The sequence below is a fragment of the Suillus discolor genome (genome assembly GCF_016758755.1).
Source record: "Suillus discolor strain FC423 chromosome Unknown F5147scaffold_2, whole genome shotgun sequence".
NCBI lineage: Eukaryota > Fungi > Basidiomycota > Agaricomycetes > Boletales > Suillaceae > Suillus > Suillus discolor.
In genome coordinates this window covers 764,919-785,186 of record NW_024541249.1, presented here as the reverse complement: position 1 = coordinate 785,186, position 20,268 = coordinate 764,919, and the positions used below count along the sequence as shown (strand labels likewise).

At 43.4% G+C, this 20,268-nt stretch overlaps 5 protein-coding genes across 5 annotated transcripts; 3 read left to right on the top strand and 2 right to left on the bottom strand.

Moving 5' to 3' along the window:
* Nucleotides 1-980: 980 nt before the first annotated feature.
* Nucleotides 981-2,469, bottom strand: F5147DRAFT_742054 (kinase-like protein; the record flags this gene model as incomplete). The annotated part of the gene is made up of 4 exons (XM_041439526.1): nucleotides 981-1,055; nucleotides 1,539-2,018; nucleotides 2,075-2,346; nucleotides 2,400-2,469. The coding sequence occupies 4 exons, from the start codon at nucleotides 2,467-2,469 to the stop codon at nucleotides 981-983; spliced, it is 897 nt and encodes a 298-aa protein (XP_041299558.1).
* A 6,270-nt stretch (nucleotides 2,470-8,739) lies between these two features.
* On the top strand, nucleotides 8,740-8,907 carry F5147DRAFT_536892 (uncharacterized protein; the record flags this gene model as incomplete). Its single annotated transcript, XM_041430168.1, has 1 exon — nucleotides 8,740-8,907. A coding segment is annotated over one exon (168 nt), but the record flags the coding sequence as incomplete, so codon positions are not given.
* A 39-nt stretch (nucleotides 8,908-8,946) lies between these two features.
* F5147DRAFT_563770 (uncharacterized protein) lies at nucleotides 8,947-9,432 on the top strand (the record flags this gene model as incomplete). Its single annotated transcript, XM_041430691.1, has 2 exons — nucleotides 8,947-9,306; nucleotides 9,331-9,432. 2 exons carry the CDS (start codon nucleotides 8,947-8,949, stop codon nucleotides 9,430-9,432), a joined length of 462 nt encoding a protein of 153 aa, XP_041299556.1.
* Nucleotides 9,433-14,997: 5,565 nt separating this feature from the next.
* Nucleotides 14,998-16,142, bottom strand: F5147DRAFT_647619 (uncharacterized protein; the record flags this gene model as incomplete). Its single annotated transcript, XM_041433219.1, has 7 exons — nucleotides 14,998-15,231; nucleotides 15,285-15,407; nucleotides 15,637-15,695; nucleotides 15,733-15,754; nucleotides 15,789-15,884; nucleotides 15,934-15,976; nucleotides 15,997-16,142. 7 exons carry the CDS (start codon nucleotides 16,140-16,142, stop codon nucleotides 14,998-15,000), a joined length of 723 nt encoding a protein of 240 aa, XP_041299555.1.
* Nucleotides 16,143-18,729: 2,587 nt separating this feature from the next.
* F5147DRAFT_564411 (uncharacterized protein) lies at nucleotides 18,730-18,891 on the top strand (the record flags this gene model as incomplete). Its single annotated transcript, XM_041430723.1, has 1 exon — nucleotides 18,730-18,891. A coding segment is annotated over one exon (162 nt), but the record flags the coding sequence as incomplete, so codon positions are not given.
* Nucleotides 18,892-20,268: the final 1,377 nt, after the last annotated feature.

Here is a 20,268-nt window from a genome sequence, read left to right as displayed (position 1 = left end):
TGTACCAAGTAGATTAAAGTAAAGTCTAAGTACAATAATCTGTCTACTTATATATGTCAATATACAAGTGTTCAAGCTCAGTCTGTATCTAATAGTATATCTGGGATCTATGATAAGAGACCATGAGGTCAACCATGAGGACAGGTAAGATACATGAGGCATGACCTCTGATCAAGCATGCGGTGCCAAGAGCTTGCTGCGCATATACATGAGGCGCCAAGGGCGCTCTGGATCTTCATGAAGCGGCATGTGGTATACATGCGCTGATCTAGGGTGACCATGAGGCGTACAGCCTCCATGGGTCAGGTACATGGCCGTCTAGGCCAGGGGTGGTGTCACAGCAGTCCAGACCACTGATCTTCTAAGTGCTGGCGGCGTGCCGTCATGTCGGGAGTCTAGCAGAGCGGGGGCTCTTGTAGATGTTGCAGATGACTGTAACAGCAGCAACAGGAGTGGCAGTGGGAATAGCAGGAACAGGAGCAGCAGTAATGGGAGCAGCTGCGATGGGAGCAGTAGTAATGGGAGCAGCAGCAGTGGCTCTGGGAGCAACCCGGGAGGTGTTCTTCCGTCGAGGAGGCATGGTGGTGGTGGTGGTGGTGGTGGTGGTGAAGATGATCCAACGACAGAATTACCTGTCTATATAGATCTTTGTCTGGGGAAACCCCAGAACATGCCAATGTGCAGTGATCGCAAGTCCCTGATGGAAAAACCCAAAGGACGGTTATCATGAGTCGCGAGTTACAACAAGCCGAAAGGTGTCGCTAGTGAAGTTGCTAGAGCCTCGATGTTTTAATGCTTTACGCAAGTCAGATCTCATTTGGCACTGAGGGGTGAAAAAAACTTACGCGATTTTGAGATAGTAGATACTGGAGGGAATTGACTCCAACTTGACACTCCAGACTTCAGAGGGCCCAGAAGCTCTCTAGATCACAATGAAATAGATGGCACATTGGGCAAAGGTCCTCATGCAGACAGCCCTTTCAACTTTGGGTGACTGTGGGTGACCGTGTAGCTGAATGATTGAGGGAATCAAAAATCAAATCTCTGTTGTAAGGCTGGATTACTCTTCAGAAAGTCGTCTCATTGCTGAGTTGCGCTGCAGCCTGGAGCATGTTGAAAGATAAGAAGGCACTGCGTGGGAGTTCGAGAAATCAGGTTGATATTAGTAATAGACTCAATCCTGCCGCTACTATGAAACATAGTATGCATATACAGTTGTATGTACAAATAATAAGTAATACTATGCGACAGCGTCATGATATAGGAACTAAATCTTTTTTTGGCGTGGAGTTGAAGCAGTTGCACGCAATGGGGAGGTGTTATTATGTGGGCGTAAACTTGCGATAATGTCAGTTCAAAAGTGGGGAGATAAAACGGACTACTGACACACGAGACAATCTATGAAGTGGCAGGCATGGAGGCACTGCCTCGATTGCCCAGGGTCCATCGGATAATGGAAGGGGATGTGTGACAGGTACATCAGGCTGGCCAAAATCCAGCTGCGCGCTTGCTGGAGCAGGTGATGTGGAATGAAGTACACGAAGCAATGAACAAATGTGGTTGTAGTCGGGGTCCTCTGAGAATGCGAGGGCGCACATGTAAATAAGAATTCCTGCAAACTCGACAGGAATTCTGTGACATAAAACTTCAATAGTAGTGTTTACTTTACGCTCGAGTATGGAAGAGCTGGAAAGCTTCTCTTGGTTACTGGTTAACCAAGGAAGAGAGCCCTGCAAACAGTATATTAACATATATGTGAGTGACTCAATATTGTCATGACGACCCAGTTCAACTCCCAAATGATTGTTGATTGATGCAAATGCAGGAGTGCCGGTAAGACATTGACCTTGGCAAAATGGTATATGGACTCCAGTCGATGTATTCCAGAATTCCTTTGCGGTACCAAAATCAATAATGAAGGCGGTGTGCTTCAAATCGCCAAGACCCACCACAACATTCTGTGGTTTGATATCACCATGGATATAGTTATGGGAGTAAATGTATTCGAGGCATGAGAGCTGGGAAAAGGGGTTAGCGATCTGCACATACAATGATAACCCACACACCAACTGACCAGCTGGTCTCCTAGATTCACAACAGTGTCCAGGCTGAATTTTCGGTTGTGAGTGCAGAAGATATGGTGCAGTGATGGCCCAAGGAGGTTGAGGACCAGAGCGTGATATGTCAACTCCCTACCGAACCAAAGGGCACAGGGAATCCCAACACCACCCTCAAGGTTTTTCAAAATGCAGTATTCGCACTGCATGGAAGATGAGTGGTCAATGGGTTCAAGTTTGATGGCGACTGCATCATCCTTAATGATATTCCGTGCGCGATACACGACAGCTAAACGGGGTCCAAATGTTGAACATGTAGTCAGTAATATTGGAATGACATACCGTATGGGCCAGACCCCAAAACATCTCCCAGCCTAAATCTTCCATCAACTTGAATGGGGACCTTATCCATGGTGTATACAATAGCCTAAGTAGAAAAAAATGTGAATTCAACCAACTGAGAGGCAACAAGAAAAGCTTTGTGCCACCCAACCGCCGCATTTGCATTTCAGCCTGAACTGGTTTAAGCCAGCTTAGAGCGGTTCAAGCCAAGGTTCATACATTTTTGGTTGAAACTGATTCACATGGCCAACAAGTTGGACTGAGTCAGTAATCAGTGGCTTGGCTCAGAGTGATTGCCGAACTTCTGGCAAACCGGTGAATACCGAACCAGAGTGGACCATAGCCGAGCCGTGGCACTACTAATATGGATGCACCTAATACTCGTATAACTACCTCTTCTTTGTCTGACTACAAGACTACAACTTCAACTCGAGTTGACATAGCATCAACATTCTCTAGTTCCAAGTTGGCATCCCCTATGTTCCCTCTTACATCCTTTGGATCAGCCAAGTCTGACATAATTTTGCTTTCTTGGAAGAAATCTTAATGCATACGCCATCCCTCCTTTGGCCACATCCTCAATCATTTAGGCCCTTTGGTAAGGCAAGACCATCTTGAGCATTTTTGGGAGAAGATCCACTCTCAGTATAAGCTGCTGTAAAGACTGACATCTCTGTAGCCTCATAGAGGCCATATCTATGACATGCCTTAAGGTGCAGTTTGATGTACAACTCATGCTAAATACCTCTCCAATCATTCCCTATGCAAAGTGCAACTCTCCTGTGCTAAGCACAAAGCATGCACTGCTTTCCTATACCAAGTGCTGCATTCTCATGTGTGCGCCTAAGTGCCCTATGTCGCACATCCATCCATTGTCCAAACTAACCTTACTGGTACATTTTCATGCTGTTATATACATATCAGACCATATTACACTTTAATTATTTGCTCACCATCATATCATGGACCCTTTTTACACTTCTCAGTAGCAATCCTCTTGGGCTGACATTAGCTCATGTACAGAGAACCATCTGAGTACATCTCACATCACCCACCTTTCATCTCTTTACATTCCTCACCTACATTAGAAAGAGCAGGAAGAGGAGCTTAAGATTGCAGAGACTGAAATGGAGTTCTTCAGGTAGTTGGTCTGTGGTCAAGGACTTCCTGCTTTGCAAGATGACTAACAATTTTTGGAGGCAATTTTTGGGGAAGAATTGGATGATCTTGATGTCACCAACGAGCAGTACAGACAGTTCATGGCTCATGCAAGGAAGCATGTTGTTCCATTCATGAATAGCAGTGACATGGAACTTTCCCCTGATGAACTTGTGGCAGATCATGATTCATCAGACTCCCATGTATGTATTGTATTTGCTTTTAGGTCTAAGGTTGATTTACTTTTGTGTCTTTCTTCCTCTTTCTTTCTCTCTCTACTCATCCCACATATATATCATCTGCCCATCCATATAACAAAACTCAATACTTACCAATTATAGATTATTCTACTCTTTCCAACTATCTAGCCCACTACTTCCTGTAGTAGGAGAGTTTTTTGTGTGTGCTGGAGATATGCTAGTTTGGCATCTAGTACTTATTGTGCTTATTGCCACCTGGCACATTTGTAGAAACATCAAGAAATCAATCGGAACCTAATTTTATTCCTCTTTCTCCACTTACTCCACTAACCATTTCTAGCGCAACAATCAAAGAAGAACCCTTGTCTCAGTCATGCACGCCCCTATCAATTGAAGCACCAGTTGTTAAGAAGGAGGAAACAGAGCCCCTTATCCTGCCAAATTCAGTTTGGAACCGCACTGCTATATATATTCTGTCAGTCCCTCAAACAGCCCCAACAAGAATCATACAACCTGCACCTAGTATCAACACCCCCCAGCCCACAAAAATGTCAACAACTATTAAGATGCCGATCTGTAGCTCAGACAAAGCACCGAAGTTTGACAGCACTGCAGAGAACCTCCTTGCTTTCATTGAGAATTATGAATTGTGTGCTGATGACGCAGATCTGCTTGCAGGTGACCACATTAAAGGTATCATTTGCTACTTGCCTAACAGCAAGTGCATGCTTTGGGCCAGCATGCCTGAAGCAAAATTAAGTGACTATGACACATTCATTGAGGAGGTAAAAGAAATGTACCCTGGCTGCGAAGAAGAGAGACAGTACACAGTATCTGACCTCCAGTCAGTAACGCACAAGTATGCAAGGCTGCTGATGCCCTCACTCATGGAGCTCAGCAATTACCATTATGCTTTCCAAAAAGTTCTTGATGCTCTGATCATGAAAGACCACATAGGAAAGTCCAAAAGGAACTACATGTGGCTAGAAGGTTTTCCTAGCGACATCCAAGCGCTCCTCCGCACGCGCTTAATGATCAAATTTTTGGATTATCACCTGTGCAACCCCTATCCCTTTGCAGGTGTAGATGCGGCCACTAAGTTTATAATCCCAGGGATGGGAGTGGCAACCCTGGAAACCATCAGTATGCCAGTACTAACACCATACCTAAATGCGGTCAACCTGGCAGTCCAAGTGCCACAGCAGCTGGTGCAAGGAACAGTTGTCAAACAGGAGTACCAAGTGCAATGCCCTGGCAACTCCCCGTCAGGCAGTTGTATGTTCTGTGGACAGAACGATCACTTCCTAAGCTGCTGCCAAGAAAAGGAAAAGTACATCACCGTGGGCAAGTGTAAGATCCACAAAATGTTGCTGAAACTCGTCTTACCAAGCAGCAATTGGATTCCTGGTTGCATAAGCGATGGTACCTTGAAAGAACATCTTGAAAGGTATCATTCTAACAAGCAGGTGAATGAAGTGCTTCCTAGTGCAAGTGTAACAGCGGCACTATATGTCCGTGCATCATCTGAAGTTGATGTCATACTGGATGTAGACTCATCCGCATTCATCCACACCATTGCAGATCCCAAGTCTAATATAAATGAGGAGGAAGTAGACATGTTACATGCAGTGCAAGCACTTGCACTTGCGACCACTAGATGCGACACCAAGCGAGGGACAGCAAAAGGTGAAGGTAAGGTAAAGAGTGTCCAGTTTGATGGCATAGAACTCATCAGCGAGAACCGTGCAAGGCCAGAACCTGCATCTAGGCAAGCCACTGAAGCAGAGGAGATTGTCTCTCCTGCCATCCAAGCTTCATCAGGCAAAGGCAATCACTGCACCTGCAACAACTGTGTCACAAACAAAGGATGTGCGGAAAGCAACTGCTGCTCCTGCAACTTCATCTTCATCCTCATTATCACCCAGCATATCACACACTGAACCTACAGACTTGACACCATCATCATTGGCACCACCAATGGCAAAGACAGCATCATACTGGTATTTGCACGAACTAGAGGACAAGGACACTGACAAGCACATTTTTGAGCGCCTCCTGGATACCAGCATCAGCATTTTGACAAGGGAACTATTTGTGATGTTGCCCGACATTCGCAAACAATTCTGTGACCTCACCACCACCAAGTGTGTCACAGTCAGCACAGTATTGGTTAATGAGCTAATGAGACATCCAGTATCAGATGAATGGATGCATGACTACGATGCCAGCTGCATGCGAAGCAATGACAGCCAGGTAGTAGCAGACCATTTCGCACCTTTGCACTGCATCCATGCAACCATGATTGGAGGACGGGTAGTCACCTGCATCCTTGATCAAGGTGCTGAGGTAGTCATGATGTTGGCCACAGCATGGAAATCGCTCAGCATTGGTCTGCAGTCAGACCATTGCTTAAACATGGAATTGATTAATAATAACAAGGACACAACACTGGGCATTATTGAGAATGTACTGCTCGATTTTGGAGGAGGACCGCTGTACTTCCAAGTACAAGTCATACCTTGCACAAGCTTCGAGATTCTCCCATTCTTCAAGTTGACAGCATGTCACACATTTGGTCTCCCTGATGGAGAGCAGGATATTTTGGTTACCGACCCTAATATGCACAAGGAGTTGCACATCCCGACATTACCTTGGGTGAAGCACTGTGAGTGCTGTGTTGGAGATCAAACACTCACTATTGTTGTTCTTGGTGCCGCATACTTACCTGAGCACATACAAAATACTCGTTTCCTTAGCACTTGTTCACTTTCCTCAGTTGACTCCATCTGTCACTGAGGTTAGTATCATTCTTGTATATAGGACTATGTAACTGACTACCTCTGTGGCTGTGATTGCTACAGGTAAACCCAATATATCTAGTTGACTCCATCTGTCGCTGAGCTGTGATTGCTACAGGTTATGAGCCCTGCGCACCTACAGTGAAAATTTTAAATTAGCACTTGGAGAACAGACTCACAAGTATGTCCACCTTGAACGGAAAGTTGGGAGAGGACTTCCTTCACATCCCAAAGCTTGTCATTGATGGTGAGAATTGGATGATGTATAAAGAAAGGCTTCAGTAGTCAATAGATGCTCGAGGGCTGCTCGGCCATTTGGATGACACCAAGACAAAGCCCATAGATCCCCAGACGCTGCCTAACAGAGGACCATTGTGGGTACCTGTTAAGACTGTGCACAAAGGGTAGGACTGATTCTGAGGGGCTTGGCTTCAGCTCATGTGCTGCGCCCCTTGCCCGGGTACATGCCCGTAATTTTAGATGATGTCCAGAGAAAGTCCAAGGGAGTCTGAAGGGCTTCCGAAGGAGCACAGGAAAGTTCGGAAAGACTTTCTGGACGAGTGCAAGTAACTTCTGGATGAGTATGGGAAACTTCCGGAAATTACAATGAGGTTTCGTCCTGATACGGATATGTGTAATGGCTACTCAGGACTTGTCCTGAGTAGAAACAAACAGAGGAAAGGCTGCAGGGACAAAGTCCGAAGCAGAATAGGTCCAGAGGACCGCAGGAAAGTTCTGGAGGAATTTCGGAAACTTGAAGGAATTTAGGATAGGAGGATTGGAGGATTGGAGGATTGGAGGTCCGGCCTAGGGAATTCCTCCCTAGGTCTGAGATGGATATTGACTAAGTCAGAGGACTAGGACTACTATGAGGACTTAGTGTGAGGTCTAGTGCAAGGACTAATATGTGTAATATTCAGACTAAGGAAATACAGGAGTTTATATACTGGAGGCAAGTCTGTGCAGATCAGTAAGCAGAGGGGTAAGGCTATGTACGAGCACGTGGAAATGTATTAGTAAGTGAAACGGAACATAAGGAAATGAACTCGGAGATGAAACTCATATGGAATACATTATCAAGATGGAAGCAGAGATAACTGAGAGCCGAAGACACAGGTATATCCTAAATGGGATAATGCGTAGGTGCACAGGAATAGTTTTGGATAGGACCACGAATGAGATCTGAAGGTCTGAAAGCCAGGGGTTCAGATAGGACATGGATGAGGATCAGATGAGGATTGGATGGAGTATGGATTGGATGTGTGAACTGGATCGGGTGGGGATCATATGGATATGTCCGGATATATCAGGATTTGGACAAGATATCATAGTGGAAGTGGGGTGTAGAATCTGGTATATGACAGTACCAGTGACACCTGACGAAGTAAAGGAAGTTAGCACACATAAGACTGAACTTAAAGAATGGTGCATGGGCCAGGCCATAACAAAACAAGAAATAGCAGGGACAATACCCAACTCCCTGTTCATCCAGATCAAAATCTTGACACGGCAAAAGAAATATTCACTCACCTTTCCAACCTATTCGAGCAGTGTTTGTGCGTAGTCTCCATTGAACTACTGTGCAAGTTACAGGACCTAAAATGCCCTGAGAAGGGCAACGTTCACGAGCACTTCAACAAGATGTGCACCGTGAAGGAACAGTTGTCCTCATTGGACCACGTGCCAATAGACAAAAGCTTTGCCACAATGATCATGAGCTCGTTACCAAGCAGTTATGATCCCAACCTATCAGCATTAAAAGTGTCAGCCAAAGTCTCCAGTGTCAAACTTACCTCTGACACACTGATGTCAACAATTGTTGATGAATACAATTGTCGGGTATCAAAGTCAAAAAAGACAGGATCTTCGAGCGATGATGTGGCCTATAATGCAAATTCAAGTCAGCATACTCGAAGGATCAAAGGGAACTGCCATAATTGCGGTAAATATGGGCATATGCAAAGAGACTGCCGTGGTCCTGGAGGTGGAGGAAACAGAGGGAAAGGAAGGCCTGATGGGAAGGGCAAGGATAAGAAGCCCAAGACTGTAGCCAGCACCAAAGAGGAAGAGAAAGACAACAAATTTGAAGGAGTGTGGTTAGTGCACAAAACAAGTGCATCAGATGAGAAAACATCATTCACCTTTGCCACACTTACAGACTTGAGCAGAAAACAAGATGCTCGAATTGAATTGTTCAACTCAGGTGCTTCACACCATATGTCATTGTATAAGGGTCTATTCCAGGACTTTGTCAGCATCATGCCAAAACCAATCACAATGGCCGATAAACACACCTTCCAAGCCACTGGGAAAGGAAACATAGAGATATTCCTACCAAACAGCCAATCAAAAACTTGTATATTGCTAAAAGATGTGCTCTACTTACCTCAAATGGGGTTGACGTTAGTTTCAATTAGCTGCCTCACATCCGCTGGGTACACAGTGTTGTTCCATGAGAACTTATCCAAAATCTTCAATGAGAAGAAGATGATGATGGGGGAGATACCAGTAGACAAAGGCCTATACTGCATTAGAGGTCCAAAGAGACCATTTGCCGGAGTAATGAATGCAAAAGAAGCACTTACTATGCGAGATGTCCACACCAGATTCAGCCACATTGCTCCCAATAGCATCAAATGCAGGCTAAAGGATGGCATCATTACTGGAATTGCGCTAGATCCTTCGGAACTCACCTTAGACAAATGCGACTCATGCGAGTATGCAAAGGCCACTCAAAAAGCCATTGGGAAGGTTCGCAATCCTCCGTGATGAGAGAAATTCGGTGATGAGGTGCATATGGACCTTTGGGGACCTTCGCCAGTACAAACACCTGGACACAAAGAGTACTTTGTGTCATTTACAGATGACCATACTTGATTCATGCACCTGTACCTCTTATGAACAAAGGATGAGATGTTCGACGCCTACAAAGCATTTGAGTCTTGGGCAAACATGCAGTTTGACGCCAAGATAAATAAATTGTGTTCGGATCAAGGGGAAGAATTCACTGGAGATCAGTTTACACATCATCTGTGAAGCAAAGGCACTGAGAGAAAACTCACCATTCACAACACCCCAGAGCATAATGGCTTAGCCGAATGTCAGAACCGTATGCTTGTAGAGTGCACACATGCGCTCCTACATGCCAGCGGACTCCCCAAGTTCTTGTGGGGAGAGGCAATAATACATATAACCTGGCTGAAAAACAGAACCATCACCCAGGCACTAAATGGGATGATGCCCTATGAAGTGTTGTAGAGAGTCACATCTCTGTAGCCTTGTAGAGGTCTAATCCTCCAATGCTCTAATCACTTTCCTAATGTCATGCAACTCATATCTCATCCTCGTGCACCGGCACTCCATCAGCCCCCCGCACGCATTAGCGCTGTTTGGTCGCGCATCCTCAGTTCTGTCACTTGTCCTCTGTCCATCCATTCCATGTCCATTCGGTTCACCAGTATGTATTCCTATCATATCTCTGTATTCTGACATATCTCCAGTGCTTGCACACACATTCTGTATGTTGTGTTATGGACCCTTATTACATGTTATTATGTACTCGCTTTGCTTTCCGGCTCACTTTAGCGCTACTTAGATATATATATATATATTCCTGACTCTCTGAACAAAGGATTATCTTTTCTTCCTACACATCATTGGACTCTAAGTCTAAATCTCCATTGTAACTGCCAACTAGTGCTGAAGCACCTAAAGTCTATACAAGTGCCAAGTTGTCGTGTTCTACTAGAACCTTTCTCTATTCTATCTTCCGACTCGTTGCACTCCAACCACCCGATGTGTGTGTCACATCTGCTCAGCACGTCTTATCAGGCTTGACTAAGCGCCCGGTTTGGTGTTTTTCCCTCCGTTATATATATAGAGGAACCTTCTCAGTAGCAATCCCCTTGGGCTCATGCACAGAGGACCCTCTAAGTATATCTCACACCACCCTTTTCCTACCCTTCACATTCCTTACCTACAGCGTTATTCAAGAAGAAACTCAACCTGGAGAACTTACCAGAATGGGGCAGCCGCGTTAAAGTCCACTCAACCATGGGCTCAAAGCTCGACATGCGAGCAGTTGATGGAAGGTGGATGGGATTTGACCATGACAGCAATGGGCATCATGTCTACCTCCCCGAGTCCAGGAGATTTGCTGTCGAAAGAAGTGTCGTGTTTGACACAGCAGAGGTTGAAGTACCTATAGTAGGGGGCAATGCACTGGCAGACTGCACAGTATGAATTGATGATGTTGGTTCAACATGTACCGGAGAACCATCACCCCCAAACACCAATCCACCTCCAACAGACCACCTGGGTTCACACTTTGAAGCCCCAGTACCACCACGACAATACAGTGTAGGTGAGGAATGTAGAATGATGGAAAGTGGGTGGTATGAGATATACTCAGATGGTCCTCTGTGCGTGAGCTAATGTCAGCCCAAGGGGATTGCTATTGAGAAGGTTCCTCTATGTATAATAGTGGAGGGAAACACTGAACTGGGCTGTCGGATAAGCCTGGTTAGGCGCATGATGACAAGTGAAGTGCTGTAAGTGAAAGCGCTGCAAAGCGCTACTGAGCAATAAGTGCAATAATGCATGTGGAGTGAACATGAGGTGCATGCATGGGTGGTTGGAGCGAAGCGACTCTAAATGAGTCAGAAGGCAATAGACAGAAGTCCTTGGAGAGCGCAGCGGCTGGCACTCGTTTATACTTATGTGCTTAGTGTCAGTCGGCAGCTACGACAGAGATTTAGACTTAGAGTCCAATGATGTGCGGGAAGAAAGATGATCATTATATAGAGAGGCAGGAGTATATATATTCTAAGTAGCATTAAGTGCTGTCAAGCACTAAAGTGAGCTGGAAAGCGAAGCGAGTACATGATTACATGTAATAAGGGTTCGTGATGAAACATACAGAATGTGTGCGCAAGCACCGGAGATATGTCAGAATACATGAGAGTAAAATAGGAACATGCACCAATGAACCGAATGGACATGGAATGGATGGACGGAAGATGAGCGATGGAACCAAGGATGTATGCGCCGATGTGTGGCCGAAGTGCTTGCACATGCGATCAGCCGATGAAGTGCCAAGTGCACGGAAACAAGATATGAGTTGTGCTATGTTTTGGAAGTGGTTAGAGCATTGGAGAATTAGCTCTCTACAAGGCCACAGAGATGTCAGTCTCTACAATGGATGTGCAAGAGTAGAATCTGCCTACATTAAGAGTTTGAGAGATGGTACCGGCACCACGGATGGCAAAAGCACAGACTTACCTTGAGATATGCGACCTGCAGGGGAGTATAGTCACCTAGCTATTGAGCTAGGAGTAGGTGGAGAGTACGGCGAGCTTGACGACAACAATGAAGAGGTTTTTGCGATGGTGGCTAGAGTGGAAGAAGTAGAGGGAATGGATCCCACAATGCTGGAAGATGCCTGCATTAGAATGGACTGGCTAAAATGGGATGATGCAGTGAAAAAAAAACTCACTGCACTCAAAGATGCAAACATGTGGTCAATTGTAGAGAAGCCAGTGGGAGCAAACATAGTTGGGTGTAAATGGGTCTTCTGCATTAAGAGAAATGTGGACAGGGAAATTGATAAGTACAAAGCTTGATTAGTGGCAAACAGCTACTCACAGGTGCATGGCATTGACTATTATGATATGTATGCACCAGTCACACACCTCGCTTCTCTCCGAACAATCACAGCAATTGCCACCCAAAATGACTGAGACATTGACATCTTCGACTTCCACAGTGCTTTCCTCAATGGAAAACTTGACTCTAACGAAGTCATATTCATGCAACTCTCACCCAGACTCAATGTCAACTCACAGTTTAAGCATCCGGTGGTGCGCCTACATGTGGCACTTTACGGCTCCAAGCAGGGAGCTCTCAAATGGTACCAACAGCTATGTCGTCTCCTCAAAGACTTAGGTGTTATGCTCGGCATTGGTTAGACGTCTTAACGTTCAAAGGTTTCAAGTAAACTCAATGTTCTGATGAAGATGAAGCTAGATTTCAGGCCCTGGTCTGCATAGGTCAAGTTAAATATACAAAGCATAGAAAGTAAGGTATATATAAGAGTATTGAAGCGGAGCTTGAATATGAACAGTGAATAGGAAAAAGGTAAGTAGAATCATATGATAGAACATTATAGAATACTGTCGAATGATGAGTAAGTGAATAAGTGATAGAATGAAAAGATAGAACTGTAACATTACCCCCATTTTAAGGGAAGTAAGCCCAGATTACTAAAATGTCAAAGTCGATGTGCTCGTTTATAAGAAATAAGAATGTCAGAAGCATTACCCAACTGTCCTTCCGTCAGCCACTCATTCTCGGAACTCGGGAATCCTTTCCATTTGACATGATATGTCCTTCTTGACAATGATCCTCTGTGACCGATAATTGCCTCTACTTCATATTCTTCTTTGCCATCTACAATGTCTGGTGGAGGGGGAATATAATTTGGACCATGCGTGTCGTTTTCTTTGTAAGGGGAGAGTAGGGTGGCGTGGAATACTGGGTGAATGTGCCATTGATCAGGTAGTTTTAATTTATACATGATGGGAGATAATACTTGAATGATGGTGAATGGTCCTTTGCATTTAGGAGTGAGCTTCCAATTAGGGTATCCAAGATGAAGGTTTTTGGCTTCTAGCCAGACCTTGTCGCCTATAGAGAATGGTATGAATTTGGATGTTATTCTTTGTCGCATGGTGTTGCGAGCGAGTTCGTGAGTGGCTAGCACTTTATTAAGTAATAGGAGGTGTTGTTCGATATTAGGAATGTTGGTCTTAGGGTGAGAATCGGGAAGATGTTTCGGATGGTATCCCATCATGAGGAAGAATGGAGAAGTGCCTCGAGCAGAGTGATGTCTGGAGTTATGGACAAATTCGGTGAGAGGTAGCATGGATGCCCATCTGGTTTGGTCATTGGCGCAAAAGATCCAAAGATAAACTTTGAGTTCTTGGTTGACTCGTTCAGTCTCTCCATCACTTTGGGGATGGAAAGCAGTGGAAAGGGAGTTCTTGTATCTGAGGAGTTTTCTGAGTTTGAGCTGGAAATGAGAGGCAAATTGGGGTCTGCAGTCAGATATAAGTTTATCATATAGTCCATATCTAGAGAAGACTTTAGAAAAGAAAATGTTCGCGACTCCTTCAGAGTCGATCATCTTGAGACAAGGGGTGAAAACTACCCCCTTAGAAAGTCCATGGTCAACCACGACCATAATAGAGTCGAAGCCATCAGAGATAGGAAGGTCGGTAATAAGGTCAATGGAGCAGTGAGTGAAGGGTCGATTGGAACTATGTGGGGGTATCAGGGAAAGGGAAGGATTTGAAGGGTGCGTATTGACTTTGTACTATTGGCATATACTGCATCCTTCTACATAGTTCTTGACATAAGTGGCTAGTCCTGGCCACCAATAATCGCGAGATAGCAGTTCCTGGGTTTTGAATCGACCAGGATGACTGGCGGTGGGAGAGTCGTGGTGGAGGGAAGTGAGTTTGTGGCAAATTTTGCCTGGGGGTACGTATGTGGCTGGCCTGATATAGCAGATGCAGCTTGCAGATCCTCAATGCGAGTATTTGCATTGTGCTGGTCTCATTCCTGCATTCGTGATTCATATCGATCCCATGACGACATGGCAGTAGTAAACAACATCATCACGTTCATGTCCATCACAATACTGCCCAGTTGGCTCCTTGTGCCAATGGAAACCTAATCTTCCCATCCATCACTGAGCAGTGCTGAGTGAAATTGGCTTCTTAAAGCTGAGGCGAGTCTGATTTTTCCACACACTCAGGTAATCAACAAGGTCCTGAGCTTGAACATACTTCCCAACACTTTGCAGGTGCAGCTTCAGTTCCCCAGCCAGTTCTTCATCATCAATGCACAAAGCAGTTCACTGTGGTGCTCGATGAGGAAAAGCTGTGCGGTCCTTAATATATGCCTTTGACCAGCGTTGCAGATAATGGGAAAGGTAATCTCCATGTTTTTTGCCTGCATGTGCATTTCGAGCTGCTTGATTTGCGGCTTGCATCCATTGACCCCCACAGGATTTGCTGGATGTTTCTGTCCATCACTGCCAACATCGACATATAACCAAAGGAAGTTTTTGATGTGTGTGAGTCTCTCTTTCAGTGCAGGCAAGAGTGTTTCTGATTCAGAGTTGCGACCTTTGTCACTGCACAGTGACTTTAGCAATGTCCACAAATCCTCTAATGCTTTTCGTGCCTCTGTAACTGTAGGAGGCTTCCGCAGCTTGAACCAGTAATCTCTTTGACTTCCTTCCATAGCTTCCTCCTCATTATCCCCTTCACTCTTGGCATCGGTCTCATCATCCTCCCCGGGTTCATTTTGATAAGTGCCGTCAAACTCATAAGAAGGCATCACAGGTGAGTCATTGATTTCTTCGAGAAGGGTTACCAGTTAATCTCTTTCATGCCACTGCACTCCACATATAGCAATGATATCTTCTTCATCTTCCACCTCCTCACAAATGGTCTTGTAGTGCAATGTATCATGCAGGAACACATTGTTCGACAAGATGATGTCCAAAGAGTTGGCCGTGTCTGCCAAGGGGATCTGTACTTGTGTAGTCGATTCTGGTGTGTCCGTACAATCCTCCGCAGTAAAAATGGGCGCTGACACAGTATTTTTGAACTGTATAGACATATCAGTGAGTGTTTACAGTGAAACTTGCAAAAACTACTCACATTTTCATCATTCTGTAGATTAGAACCTGTTGCTGGTAGAACCTTTGCTTTCTTGGATGCTTGCCATGCAGCAAGGCTGTCACCATGCTGTTTTTGCCAGGTCTTGTTGTTGCCCATACCACACTACAGATCAGCAGTGCCATGGCTTTGCGGCACGATGTGTTGGACTTTCAGCTTCACACTCTGCTGGCGGCACATTTTCAAGAACATCAATTATCTCACTTGTTAGCTCATTTATCATAGTTCTGAAAAGATAAGTTTTTCTGTAGCATAATTCTTGTCAATGCCATCTTTTCAAATTCTGTAATGCTGAGCTCTATGGTATGTTAATCATTAATTTACATTCTGTCACCTTTCTGTAATGTTTATCATGTGACATTGGTCTCTTTTGTGCGATTTCTACCTTAGTCGCTAACTCAAATACATTGCAATAAAGAATTGAACATACCATTCACCGCTCTGCACCATGTCTGCAACAATAAGTGTAAAACCATGTCGACACACTGCCATAAAGATCTCTGACTTGTCAAAAACTCTCCACATCCATTTTGTTTTGTCGTCTTTCATATTTTTCCATCGACCCACACAAGGGTTGTTATCCTATCAAAGCATTAGTCACTAGAGTCAAATTATAGTAGTTGAAACTTACCTTGTCGTCATTGTTGAACAAATCAACTTCGGATTTAATGTGTCTGTGAAAGAATCAACATACACCCTGGTCAAGTAACAATAATCTACAATGGATTGAGAGGTTGGGAGCTCTGATGATTGGAGACTGTTCCATAATACTGAATCTTCATCATGGTCCTCATTGGGGACTTGCTTGAGGACTTGCTTGAGTGAATTTTTTCCATCCATCGTGTAAAACAGACTAAACAGTCAATAGCACCTTATCCTATTGCCTCCTGGACCAGTGAACGAATCTGCATGCAAATGAGCAAGTAGAGATCCAAAGTGATCGACAACTGACATGAAAGGTAGCTATGGAAACATTTCTAGGTAAATGATAAAACATTGTTGTATCAGTAATGATATTATAACTCATGCCTTGCAAGTCACAGAGTGTCTTCATAAATCCTTGAATAGAGAAGTTCAGGCAGCACTGGTGTATAATACAATAAAACTCCAGACATTCAATGGTCATGCCAACTGAAGGATTAATGATTAATTGAGGAACATGGAATGACACCCTGATGGACAAGTGCTGAAGTAAGATATGTGTCGGATGAGAGAATCAAAAGATGCATTTTCTCAGTGTTTGTAGAACTTTGTAATCGAAGCAAAGTAAGTAAACATTCAATACTCATGATGGATATCAACAACATCAATAAACACTTGGCCAGCATTGATGTCATTGACATCAACATCTTTCTGCCTCTCAAAAAATCCCATCACACATTTCTCATCTCTCTCCAGACTCCATGCAAGGTATGTGTTAAGGTCGTACTCTTGGAGGATCAGGCCTGAAGGACTTTGGCCTCAGCTGTACGCTGTGCTCCTTTCCCAAGTACTGTCCCTTATTTCAGAGACTGATGATAACACGTCCGGAGGGTCGGATGAGTCTCATAGTAATCCAAAAGACTTCCGGATATCAGAAATGTGCATAAGGCTAATCTGGACAAGTCTGAACTAGAAACAAACAGAGGATAGACTATCCAAAGATAGAGTTGGAGATATAGACTAAAGGAATCGATCCTAAGTCTCAGAGATTGACGAGAGTTATTTAGACTCAAGTCCGGAGGGCGGAAAGAGGACAAACTAAGTTGATATTCAAACTGAGGTACTACAGGACATATACAAGGGTTTATATACTAAGGGAATAACAGAAAGATCAGTGAGCAAGAGTCCGAGGCTATGTACGAAGCATAAGCAAAGTTTATCAAGCGCAAGTCGGAAATGAAGCATAGGTTAACAGATCAGTAAGCATACCGGTAGTAAGTATAACCAAGATACCAGGAACAAGGAATAATGAATAAAGGAATAGACTATGTTAATGTTATATGAACAGGAAATGAATTAAGAAGCTTATTGTATATTGGATTGGAAGTAGATCTCTACATCGAATCAGATTAGATCTAAGGTCCGAGGTCCAGACAAGAAGCGTGGATATATGGGATATGACAGTATGTTGTAATTAGTGCTGGCATTTGGTAGTTAAATGCCTCAATCTGACATTGTGTTCGATCACGTCATGTCCAGTAGTCTTTATGACAAACTCACTGTCTACTATGGCCTCAAGGTATGCAGTAAGCTATCTTGATGATTTCAAATTGAAATTACACATTCCAAAAATCAACAGCAATCTCACAGGTGAGTTCCTGCAGTTCACCTCCTCCATGACTTATATCAAGCGGCTGGGTTCCAATAAGAATGTCCCAGGCACCATAGGAGTTGTTGTCCACCTAGGCATTATCAGCCATGGCATTGCCATGGTCACGCAGTGCCTCTAGGGCATGTCATTCATCAAGAGACGTTTCTGAGGTAAGTCATTAGAATCATATAATCATTATCAAGTAGCAATAGCCACTACGTACCTTGTAGTCGAACCCTTTGCCGTTCTATAGCACTTGCTGCTCATTCAGCAATTTTTCTTGGCCTGAGTACCTCCTGAGTAGGCCCTGAGCCCCGATGACGAGGATCACATGAGGACACAATATGTCGAGTTTTTGTAGATGCTAGTCCAGTGCAATGGCATCTGTGTGAACTATGGTTTGTCATCATTTTCCAATGTTTTGATTCTCAATTATTCTGAATTTGTCAGTGACTGATGCACCATTCAACAGATTCACATGATACATGATAAGTATTCATAATCTAACATAGTACATACTGATCTTGCATTTCTAGGCCACTTACTTGTCAATTGAGCAAGTGTCATGTGTTACAGTTCATCTGAAGATCATATAGCAGATGGTAAGACATATACATATACTAAATATTACATATACATCTAACTGGTTGACACTGACAGTGCCTCTCACATATTCCCACAAAGTCATGTCACTTGAAGTGTATGAAACAATGACTATAGTGACCACTGAGACTTCGGCATCTAGTACTGCCAAGACATGGACAAAAACCAGCACCATGAAAATATCGAGGACCCATACCATAGAAATCAATCAACCATTTGCTTCACCCTCCCAAAATACACCTAGCTCTGTTCGATCTTAAGTGGCACCATCTGCACGGTCCCACACCCAAGCCTCACCCTCATCCACTCAAACAAGTATTTTGGCATCCCCACACATGCCACTCTATAGCCCATCAATTCCCCACCCAAGTGCATTCAATTTGCCCTCAGAAGGGCATAACAGCAAGGTCTATATCATTACTGTAGGGTAACAAGTTAAACTTTTCTTTCATTGGTATGTAGTTCATCAAAACTCAGCCACTTCTATTTTACCATGCTTTCAGGAATGATGTCACACAGTGGGTCAATCATGTTAGTGGGAATATCTACTATAAATATGATACATTCCAGGAAGTCCTTATGCAGTATATTCATGCCTATGAAAATGGTGAGCTTCATGCAATTCCAATCCCTGGTTCTCCATTCTGGCCAATCAAATCACAGTCTATGTCCTCAGATAAGGAAGATCTTTAGTCTTATATTAAGGATCTCTCAGAGCAGATGAGCAAGGTGCATATTTAATACTATTAACCACCATACCAACAGACACTGGCTTAATGAATAAGTCTGAATCTGACATTGAGATCACTCTATCTACAGCTGCCAGCACATCAGCTCCAACAGTTGTCCCACCATGCCTATAATAAATGAGAAATACCTTACCACTGTATTATAATTTCTAATTGATATGAACAATTTCAGATGATATAGGACTCAATATGAATCAAAGGAGCTGTTATATTGTGAATATAACTATGACTTTGTCCACTAAGTACCACCGTTATCCTACCTGCATTTGCTTCTTATTCATCATACTGGTTATTTTGAGTTGCATCTCCTTCATATAGAACACCAAATGTTGTAATATCAAGGCCTGGCTTTTCCACCATAAAAAACTGATTCTCAGTGAAACCAGAAGGAAGAGTTGGCTGGTGTAGGACTATACCAACCATGCTGAGAATAGACTTGAGATCTATGACATGAGCTGACTGTATGGCAAGATAGGTCAAGGAGATTTTAATCTGGTAGTGAGAACTCGTATTTCACCATTAATAACTATATACTTATGAAATCTCATTATGCTTAGGATCAGTAGGAGTAAACTTCTGGTACACCAACCCCTTCTAACAAGAATTATACTGCAGAAATTTCATCTAAAAAGCTTGGGGAGGAATCTCATATGATAGCTGAAATAAGACATTGAGCAGTGATGAGATATTCTGCTTTTTGTTCAGAAATGCCTTGATCACTTTTACATTAACAGTTCCATTTTTATTGAAAATTGACAGCTAGCCTAGTAGTACTAGCTAGTTATACACAGTCATAATTATTGGTTGGAGCTAGAGCTAGTTGGTAGGTTGCTAGCAAATTAATTCCTGGTACCCAAGATCATCCATAAGATTCTGCTTGATAAGTTCTTCATAGAGTGAGCAAGGGAGAGTTGTCAGTGAAAGTATCAATCAGGGTCCTAGCAAGTAAACTTAACTGAAAGAATTAGATAACATGAAAGACGCTACTATTGTTTAGAATATGATTACTTGACTATTGGGAGAAAAAGTGAAGTCATGCTGTTAGAGCAACTTTGGCTCATACTCCTTTAAAATGGATATACAGTATAGCAATCCCACATTGCTATTATCAGAAGAATAAATAAATGCTCTGAGAATATGTTTGTCAGTAAATAGAGTATCAAAATTTTCTGTTTATTATATGCCTAATATATGATCTTATGTGTAATAAGTGATAAAAATATCTTCTGAATCTAAAACTTCTTCAGTTTTAAGGGGTTCTATTTTGAAATAGTTTAATCTGTAGGATTTTATTCCCCATCTAACTTTTCTTATGCATTAT